General features: G+C 48.0%; 1 protein-coding gene across 1 annotated transcript; it reads left to right on the top strand.

The window, feature by feature from the left end:
* Positions 1 to 9051: 9051 nt before the first annotated feature.
* On the top strand, positions 9052 to 10743 carry F5147DRAFT_841795 (uncharacterized protein; the record flags this gene model as incomplete). Its single annotated transcript, XM_041444407.1, has 3 exons — positions 9052 to 9176; positions 9518 to 9689; positions 9749 to 10743. The coding sequence occupies 3 exons, from the start codon at positions 9052 to 9054 to the stop codon at positions 10478 to 10480; spliced, it is 1029 nt and encodes a 342-aa protein (XP_041284610.1). The 3' UTR covers positions 10481 to 10743.
* Positions 10744 to 11021: the final 278 nt, after the last annotated feature.

Genomic DNA, 11021 nt, shown 5'->3' with positions numbered 1-11021 from the left:
TCGCGGTCTCCTGACGGCGCTCGAGCACCTTTTGATTGAATATGGCAACGCTAACTGGTGGGAGGGATGCGACGCGACGTTTCATATTGTACCTATGGTGGTCTGAGCGGTAGTGCGTGCCTGTGTGCCCATGCATTAATTCATCTAGACAGGAGGGAGTGCCAGGACATACGCTGCTCCTCCGCGGAAAGAAAGGCTATCGAGCATGACAGGCAAGTGAATAAGGGTTGTTCGTTTGCTAGATCCATGGATGTCTACTTTCAAGGGTGTCGTCCCCGTCGGCGATGTGTTACAAAGTCAGCATATGATACTTATGCAAAGATTATTATCGGTAGCACAGCCGCAGCCGATTACTAAGTGACGTTTTACGTATGTAGTAAGCAGCGTGAGCACACCCGACGGTACGGCTGTTCGTGAGTACTTCCTGCCTCCCGCTCGCATTTTATTTGCAGGAATGGCCCATTCGTTATCTCCAGAATGCACGCCATTGAAGCACGAGTATGATGCTTGCTTCAATACTTGGTTTGAGGGCTACCTCGAACCAGCTATTGCGAACGCCAATACCAAGGGACACTCACAAAGTCAAAGAATCGAGTACTCAAAGCAAAAGAAAGAAGAGTACGATCGCAAATGTGGGAGTATCTGGGCGGAATATAAAGATTGCGTGCAGGTAAGTAGCAGCTCTTTTCTCCACATCACAGGGAATGATTTCTCGAGCAACATCCAATTCAATTCACTAGATCGTCTGCTCGTTCGATATTTGATCATGATTATGATGCTAATTTCTTCCAATATAGAAAGCTGTTACAGAGAAAGGTTTGGGTGGGCTGCTTAGCCAAGCACGACAAGAGAACCCGCTTCGCGAACCGCCCCCACCGGATGCATCTGGATCGTCATGACGTGCCTGCCAGCTTTACATGTCGTAGCCCCGAGTTACATAGTAGAGATGAAATGAATCTTGGTCATGTCGAGCAATTATGAAACTAACATTCACTTGTGTAGTGCACTAAGGGCAACATTTCAGTTCACGGAACTGATCAACAAATAACCTTGCACATTGTGACGAATCGCATACCATGTGGCGTTGTCCGGGGGTACGGTCATACTTTCTGGGTGCAGTTTTTCATTGAACCCGCTTTTCGGTACGGACAAGGGGCGAAGCAGCTCTGCTGTGAGAAAAGAATGCATGTCCTGAGGCAGAGCTCTTCGACGATGAGCTGGATGACGTGGAATCCTGCGATCGTCAAGGTTTGGTGGTGAGGAAGTGTTACTGTTGACTCATGGCTGGTTGCGAGGGTGATAGGGCAATAAGATTTTCCGTGCTAAGATTCTTTCATTGTCCCTGATTAGGTATGATAGTGCTGGTTTCTCTTGGAGTCCTAGTTGCCAGCAGGACATGTAGTTAACCCCGGGAAGCCTTGTACAGTGCAGAGCAATAATGGACCATATTGCTACACCTATGGGTCGACTGCCATAGATATCACAGATGCAGTCCATGAGTGTATCAAAGGGTCTGGACAAGCACGGTTGTATCATCCATCCACCGACAGGGTATCTCTACTGTGAGCATCTGCGCGAGACGGTCCGGGTCATCCACCCCTCCGGCCATTAGCGCGTGTCTCAGCAGCACTAGTGCTGCATTCTCCTTGTCCGCCCCATCGCTGACCTTGGCACCTCTGCTGTTCATACGCTCGCCGAGTATATGGACCCATTGTGTGAGAATCTCCTCCAAGGTAGGTCTCCGTGCATTCGTATGTTCATATAGATCTACGAGGCCATCTGAGCACAAGATCAAGAATGATTCAGATATGTTAGCTGTGGATGGCTGGAGAGCGACATGTTTAATGTCCGCAAGAGCGGACAGGTAGGGCGGCGATTTGTTATGCGGGAGGAAATGTTCAAGTTTGGAAGAGACGGAAAAGCCGGGGACGCAGTTCATGAAAACTCGTCTAGTGTAGGACACAGGGAGTTTGAAGATGTGGTCTCCGATGGCTAGATGGTTGGTTGTGTGAATATATATGTTTGTATTTAAATGGGCATGGGGAAAGTACTCACCTCGTGTGACGGCGATTGCGCCGAGAACTCTGTCGAACTTGATGCATTCAGATTCGTTTGGATGTTCTTTGCGGATACGTGCGACCTCGGCCGGGTTCTTGCCACTGTGATTTACACTGAGAATCGTCGCATCCCATGTACCATTGGAGTTTTTAGCTCCGAGCACTGCGGATCACATCAACCTTGTATGTTCAAGCGTCGTGGAAAGGGCACACACCAGCCTGACAATCACCTAGGCTGGCTACCCAGAGGTTCTCCTTCTTTGGGTCCACGAGCGAAACGAGGGCAGTTGTACCCCGCATGCAGCGCAAGATGGCAAGATTGTTGGGGTTTGTGGGGCCGTTAATCGTGGACTTGATTTGTTCGTCTGTGAGGACAGCGAGCGTTGCTTCGTCGGGGAAGAGGTGTTTGACTCTGTCGGTTAAAGCGTCATCAACAGCTTGGATAGAAGACTGCAGAAGAGTGGAGACGGTAGAGGGTGCAGGGGGTGCGGTGCCTGCATCTGCCAGAGCCTTGGCGAGAGCTGCATGGATTAATGAGGGGAGCTCCTGAACGACGTAGTCTACGGCCTCTTCCCCTCCGTGGCCTGTTACAAGTATCAGAGAGAGTTATTTCGAATCCGATTAGGTTGCACGAACCGTCAAACACAGCAGAAAACAACCATCCGTCCCAGTCCAGGACGACAAAGCGATCCTGGGAGCGGTCGTCTGGATCTGGGCTTGGCTGGAGGGAGACACAACCCGTCGTGGTTGTTTTACTGGTGATGACGTGTGCAGAAGCCAGACGTGCAAGCTCGGATGAGATCAAAGGTTCTGGGATAGCACGATAAGTCCAAGGACCGTAGCCGGGGGGAAAGCCAAGAAACTCAAGCCAGGTAGAACGCTGGGGGTAGGACATGTAGGACATGGTGAATGGGGTCGATGGGTGTGAAATGCAGGAGCGTGGCGGTCGCGTCGATTAAGATGCTAGCTATAGGGTATGAGCACTGTTAGCCTTGGATTATGCATGTACTACCATCACTGATGCATTGATGATGCGGATCAAGTTCCAATGTGTACAGCAGAATCACAATGAGTATTCGAGCTGAGAGGACGGAAATACATCATTAGGCGTCTACATGCTACACTCCAAAAAAAGATATGCGCTTATATACACGAACAACAGCAGTGAGAATAAATAAAAGCTGTTCAAGAATGACAAGCCCAACAATACTTACGCCTTGCCCTAAAACATTTCATGAGTGAATGCAGCGCCGACCATGAATACGGGACTTACGGATAGTGGCAAACCAAAGCGTTCTGCACGTTTCCTCCTGCGCTCCTGCTCCTCAGGATCGACGTTCTCGACAGGTGCTGTGCGCTTTCCCCTAACTTTGGTGGCGGAAGGGACAGTCCCAAAGCGCTCTGCTCGGGCCTTGAGTTTATCGAAATTCTAGAGGGTAAATGGTCATGAAAGAGTAGAAGTCGGTATATGATGGTACTCACCTCACCAGTAGCCTTTTTGGGTTGTTGCTGAATGGGTTCAACGTAAGTCGTACCAAAACGAGCTGCACGAGCTTTGCGCTTATCCTCTTCTGAGAGTACGAGTGTAGGTGGAGCTGGGGCGGCTGGTGCAGGTGATGGAGAGGGCTTGAGTAATGTAAATAACAAACTCGGCTTATTAAAAAATAAGGCCAACCTGTTCAGATTTCTTGGGGGGAGATGCAGGTTCTACTGGAATGGACACTTCGACGGTCCAGTCGACTCTATGAAAGGGTCAGAGTTCGGACACGTGGGTATAGTGAGACGTACTCTTCTGGAGGAGCAAGCTGTGTGAAAATTAGTATATGAAGGATGAATTGATGATGAGAAAACGCACGAGGTCATCATGATCAGGTGGTGGTACTGGTTTTGAGTTCTTTGGTGGATGAAGAGTGTGAAAGACGTCTATAGCAGGAGGGTTTGCCAAAATTTTGTTGATTAGGTCCTGCTTTTTTGCATTTCCTGGAGGTATAGAAGCCTTTGAAAGGATTTCTTTTAGGTCTTGAACTTTTAATGCTCTCCTATAATATATGTTAGTGAGTTGATATAATGAAATTGATGAAGAATTTCACAGTTTCGTGTCCATTGTTGTTTGAAAGAAGAGTGTTACGTAAAGGAACGTGACAGCATGTGGGGGTGTGACCCAGTTGTGGATTAGTTTGTTTGAGGTCAACGCTTGTGCCAGCAGCCAATCAATGGGCGATCCTGTCGATCAGCTGCTCGATTCCGCTTACCATTACGCAGCTAGTCATCCTCCTCATCCTTCATCTCCCTTTTCTCGTCAATCTTCTGATATTTATAATCATCATTTTTATCATCATTCCCGAAACCCTTCCCCAGGTCCTTCTTCTCCCGCTCTCACAACTCATCGCAACTCTCCTGCAGATGACTTATTCTTACATCATCACATCGAACAAGACCAGTCTTCACACCAAAACACTCCAACAGATGATCACCAAGTAGATGAGGAACCTCTCTATGTAAATGCAAAACAATATTTTCGCATTCTCAAGCGTCGTGTCGCTCGCGCTCGTTTAGACGAAGTACACAGACTATCAAGGCAAAGAAAGGTCTGTTCAATCTAGTCTCATCCAACCAAATTTTTATCCTATTTTAGCCATATTTACATGAAAGTCGCCACAAACACGCAATGCGTCGTCCCCGCGGTCCCGGTGGCCGCTTCCTCACAGCAGAGGAAATCGCTGCTCAAAAGAATCAGGCCACCAATGCTCGTGACATTGCAGATGACGACGTAGACGACCAACCTCTCGTTGACAAGGAGGAGAATAACTCTCCTCCTACCATCGACGACCCAGTCCTACACGTAAACCCCTATGCCCAGCCCCCCTTTTCTGCCCAGCATCACTTGGCAAACACCACTGTGACAGCAAATCCGCCAAAGCTACCCGCCCCTTCATCTGCATCCGTTACCCTCCGTCCACCATATACCCCCGCTCAAATGCACCATGTTCCCCACCCTCACGCCCACGCCAGGCACCATCACTCTCATCTTAACTACTCAGAAGGTCTATATCCTACTGAAGAGGGTCCCTCTGGGACCGCTATGTTATCTTATGGTACCCGCAATCTCGACGCCCGTTGATTCAGAAGCTTTCACCTTTCTCTCTAGTTCTTTGTTCGTTTGCTTTGTTTGTTACATAGATGAGCAGTTCTTGTTTTTCGTACAGTTCATGTGTCGTTTTAGGATATTAATAAGTATCAAGGCAAACAAATGTGTGGGCGTGTCGTTCTACTCTATCTCCATCGCATCATCATCGCGCTCAAAACTCGCAGCACCAGCCGTGGTATTTTCCTCTACGGATTCGGCTTGTTCATCGACTTGTCGAGTAGGGGAAAGTGGCCGCAACGGCCGATACAACACCAAAGCGCCCCCTCCCGTACTGGGTGACGAGATGGGAATGATAGGCTGCGTTGTTGTCTGGTATTTTCGTATGCGCCGAAGCAAAGGCGTCGATATTGAATAGTGAGGAGCCGCCTTGGTCTTGCCAATGTCTGCACAAGCAATCAGGACTCTGATATCTGCCATAAACTCTAAAATACGCTTACAATCACCCTCGTCCAAAGTCTCCATGTTCACCTCGGGCGCCACGGCTTCGACTTCGTGCGGCGGTTCTTCGATAGAACTGGGGAGGACAACACTAGAAGGTGGAAATGTTGTAGATTCGAAAGATGAAGCAGTGGGATTAATGGGCGTAATCACCAGCCCACTCGTTGAGTTGGGGCAGACCGGCGCTGGCGCGAGCGTCAGGTGGGCAAACCCATGCTCCAGTGTGTTGAACTTGCATCGTTTGGCGCGGCTTATGGGGCTCGGCGGTGAGCGCTGATAGGGTGATGCACGGCGCTCGTCATCCGCATTAGACAGTTTACGCTTCAGAGGTGATGGATCGAACCAGGGATGATGGATGGCCTGAGCCCAGGTGGTCATTGTCAGATATACCTGCTTGCTGAATTCAAAACTAATGTAAATATATAATTCCAAGGTTACCTAAGCCGGACATACCGACGCCGCGAAGATTCCAGAATTAATATCACCACACTGAGCAAGAAACCGGAATTCTCGAAAGTCCGCCGGGTCTGCCTGTCCGCCCACCTGTCCGGCAGGGGATCCGTCTGTCCATCAGGTCTCGCATTGTGATAATGCAGCCAACAACACAATTAGGATAGATACTAAATAGATGCAGCATGGGGTCACTGCCTTCTTGCTCTAACTACCATCATGCTTACCAGTGAGGTGCCCACTGGCTTACCTGCCTCATCCCAGGACCTAGGATAGGGACTGGTTTAGCAAATTTAAATGTCTGTCGTATCAATCACACAGGGCCAGTTTAAATCCCGGTTCCGGACATCTTAGTCATCCATGGCTCCTTTCTTTGTCCTGCATCCAGCGTTTTTTTGACTTCATATGAGCGCACCTATTGGCGTTGAAGCAGTATTCTATGGGTCATTTGTTGCCTTGTCATACGTGTGGGGCTTTCCGAGCCACAACATCTTGAGATTTTGACTTGTGATGTGGATCAATCTCACAAGCCGTCAAATGTGATCTTTGCATGGTTTGCAGTTGACTTCTCCCTGGTAACTGATGGAGGTCCTGGGATGCCTGGAGGGATGTGGCGAATTCTTGTTAGCATTCAACTTCAACACCATAATTAGATTTCCTTTTTTGTATTGGACTCTTTATGTACGGCTTATAGTTTCTTTGTCTTCATTTGTTTGTACCTCAGCATCTTTATCCACAACACCGAGGTATGTCCAATGTACCCTGTGTTACGCTGACCGTCAGTCGGCGTGTGCGAACTAGGATAGGTCTTCTCAGCGACGACTCGAGTGAGTCTACTGAAGCTGAGGGTGGTTCTCGGCTTGACGGAACATCAAGGGTTCCTCCGGTGATCTCGGTAAGACAGTGCTTGTCAAGATACAGGGCTAGCAGATACGGCTAAGAAGCGGGGAGCGACTTAGAAGTGCGGTTTTAGGCAGCTGAGCTGGGAGGCTTAGCTGAACAAGTTCTGGGATGAACCTAGTAGATTAAAGTAAAGTCTAAGTACAATAATCTGTCTACTTATATGTGCTACATGTAAGTGTTCAAGCTCAGTCTGTAATCTATAGTATATCTAGGATCTATGATAACAAGACATGAGGTTCAGATAAGGTACATGAGGCTTAACCTCTGATCAAGCATGCAGCGCCAAGTGCGACTGCGCATAAGTACATGAGGCGCCAAGGGCGCTCCGGATCTACATGAAGCGGCATGCTGTATACATGCGCTGATCTAGGGTGACCATGAGGCGTACAGCCTCCATGGATCAGGTACAAGGCCATCTAGGCCAGGGGCGGTGTCACAGCGGTCCAGACCACTGTCTTTCTAAGTGCAAGTGGCGTGCCGCTGCGTCGGGAGCCTAGCAGAGCAGGGGCTGGCGTAGGCAGAGCTGGGGCTTCTGTAGGTGTTATGGATGCCTGTAACACCCTGCACACTGCTCTCGTCTCACATTATTTCGTCTTTAGATCTTGTTTCTAGGTACTTGGAATATTAGCATCTTTATCCACAACACTGAGATCTTGTTTCTAGTTTCACTGTTAACAGGTTATGAGCCCTGGTTCATTCTGCACCCTCATGCAAAACTATCAAACAGAATCTCTATCTGTGTTAGCCCACCGCTCTTATAATCAGTCTTATCATACTCCTCCACCACAGCGGCATTGCTATGGAGAAATTTGATCACATTCCTGAGTTGTTGGGATCAGAGAACTATGTTGGATGGTTGACAAAGATGCAATATGCTCTTGCATGTGAGGACCTATGGTGCCACACCTGATCCTGTCATATTAATGCATTACCATTGTAATTACAAGACACATGTTGTGCATTAATCATTGTAATGACTTATGACACATTTACATAATGATTACTATTAATTTTAGTTAGAGGTTGGGGGTTGAATGTTAGATGTTAGAGTGTTTGTTGGTTAGTTAGAGTTAGTTAGTGATTAGTTAGTGGTCAACTGTTAAGACCGTGCACAAAGGGTAGGACTGATTCCGAGGGGCTTGGCTTTAGCTCGTGCACTGCGCCCCTTACCTGAGTATGTGCCCTTAATTTCAGATGACTTCCTCTGCACTTACTAATACATTTCCACATGCTCGTACATAGCCTTACCCCTCTGCTTACTGATCTGCACAGACTTGCCTCCAGTATATAAACTCTTGTAGAAGCTCCTGTATTTCCTTAGTCTGAATATTACACATATTAGTCCTTGCACTAGATCTCACACTAAGTCTTCATACTAGTTCCTTACATCTGAATATCAACCTTAGGCCTAGGGAGGAATTCCCTAGGCTGGAGCTCCGCTCCTGCGCTCCTCCACTCCTCCAATCCTACACTCCTCTGAGTTTCCAGAAGTTCCTCCAGAACTTTCCTGTGGTCCTGCGGTCCTATTCTGATTTGGACTTTGTCCCTGCAGCCTTTCCTCTGTCTCCATTCTACTCGAGATTCATCCTGAGTAGCCATTACACATATCTGTACCAGGACGAAACCTCATAGTAATTTCCAGAAGTTCCTCTGGAAGTTTCTCGCACTCATCTGGATCTGGACAGTCCTTCTGGACTTTCCTGCGCTCCTTCGGAAGTCCTATGGACTTCCTTGGACTTCCTCTGGATGTCATCTGAAATTAAGGGCATGTACTCAGGTAAGGGGCACAGCACACGAGCTGAAGCCAAGCCCCTTGGAATCAGTCCTACCCTTTGTGCATGGTCTTAACATCAGCTATGATTATATTCTGTTTTGGAAAGTGAAAAGTGAAATTAAAAGTAAATTAAAGGCTGGTGCACTGATAGTTACAACACTTAATGCACAACATGAGTCTTGTAACTACCATTCAATTAATGCATTAATATGACACTATAGCCTGGGTGCCACATCAATGCGAATCCTGATCCTATGGACATTCTCGGAATTCCTTCTTTCATGTCTGTCCCCACTGATCTGTTAAATATCACTGCCAATGAGCAGACCCTCGTGTGTGAATGGCTCCTGAACAATATTAAAGCTAAGGACCTCATTACATGTCGTGTCAGCCCATCTGTCAGAGTGTTAGTGTTGCGATCACATCCCGTAAAGCATGGCAAATGTTACGACAAACGGTGTAGGGATTCATTTCTGGCTAGGCTTGTAGAGACTGTCTTTACCTTACCTTATGTTGGCACTTTGTAGCTTACATAAGGAAGTTACCTTTTCACCAGTTCTACTATGAGTCTGAGTATTCAGCAAGTTTTCATGATATTTCCTCTTCTCTGAGCCTTGAGCCTGGTCCAGAAACCCTTTAGGGTCGAATAGCAGCTAGGTTCTGCAAGACCCAACATTGTTCAGACTCACCATCAGAATTGTTGTACCTTCAACTGGAGCCCACCGCGAGGGTTTCTTGTGTTTCTAGGCTCTTCCAGCTCTCCAATCATCCCCCAAATTCGCCTATTATCCTACCACAGTCATTCCTTATCAGCTTCTCCCATATTCCCAAGTTTTCAGCATCTTGTCCTCCTCCCCAGCGCATTGATAAGCGTTTTCCTCACGCGTTTTTCGAGCGGATCTCTCGCAAACTTAGGGTCGTATTCCCCACGTCCGTCCGATCATTTTGAGCCCTGGCTCATCGAATTTGGAGCAGTAGTTGTGGAGTTATCGAGTTTTTGGTGTTTTTGAGAAGTTGAGGGGAGATAAGGGTTTTCTGGGTGCTCAAAGGCCTGTCTCTTTTAGCTCTTTTGGCCATTTACCATCCTTCAGTGGCTCTGTCCATTGCCTCAATCTGCTTCTTGATAGGACCAGCCCTTGTTGCCCTGCACCATACCCCTTCCTCCTCCTCCCTCTTGCACCTCCGCACTTTTTCGCACTTTCACCAGCCCATTCCGCATTGGAACCCCCTCGACCCTATACCCGTTTTGAAGCCCCCATTCATGGCTTTCATTCGCGCCCATCGCCGCCCCGATCCGCTCCGTCGTTCGCCCACCATTCGCGTTTTCCGCCGCCCCTCTATTTTATCGCACATTTACACCATTTTATCTATATCTCCTCGCCCCTCGATCGCGCACCTATTAACCCTATACTCGTTCTGACCGCATTCGCCGCCGCTTTCCATCCGTCCGCCCCGCTTCCAGATACGTCTGCGCGTTCCTCCGCAATCCGCACTTCTCGCGTTTCCCTCCAATTTCCACCATTTCCTTCATTTCTCACCCAGTTCTCCACCAATCCTAGTCGACCCTATACTCATTTCGAAGCCCTCGTTCGCCTCTTTCTATCCGTCTACTCCCCATCGTCGTCCATGCAACCATCATCGCGTTTTACATCACTTTATCGTCGCTGCTCCTCCAGTACTCAAAGCAAAGTCTGGAGATTATCGTTTTAATCGCATTGCCTGACCCTCACTCACTGGCGCAGTTTACCTGGCATACGCGTCAAGGAAACAAAAGGTGTTTGAGGACCCCCAGGTTAGTTTTCTTAGTTTAGCTTAGCTTTGGTTTGCATAGGTAGATGACTGGGGACAGTCATGATTCAAAGTTCCCATGAGATGTAGGGATTCATTTCTGGCTAGGCTTGTAGAGACTGTCTTTACCTTACCTTATGTTGGCACTTTGTAGCTTACATAATGAAGTTATCTTTTCACCAGTTACCAGTATGAGTCTGAGTATTCAGCAAGTTTCTATCATATTTCCTCTTCTCTGAGCCTTGAGCCTGGTCCAGAAACCCTTTAGGGTCGAATAGCAGCTAGGTTCTGCAAGACCCAACATTGTTCAGACTCACCATCTGAATTGTTGTACCTTCAACGGTCGTGTGCGACTAGGATAATCTAACAGCGACAACCACGACAGTGGTACCAAGTGCTGAGAGTCGTCGGCCTTTACAGACAAGCAAAGGTTGCGTACTCGAACGTAGCTCGTGGTGGTTAA

This window comes from Suillus discolor, assembly GCF_016758755.1.
Source record: "Suillus discolor strain FC423 chromosome Unknown F5147scaffold_185, whole genome shotgun sequence".
Lineage (NCBI taxonomy): Eukaryota > Fungi > Basidiomycota > Agaricomycetes > Boletales > Suillaceae > Suillus > Suillus discolor.
This window is presented reverse-complemented; position numbering and strand designations above follow the sequence as displayed.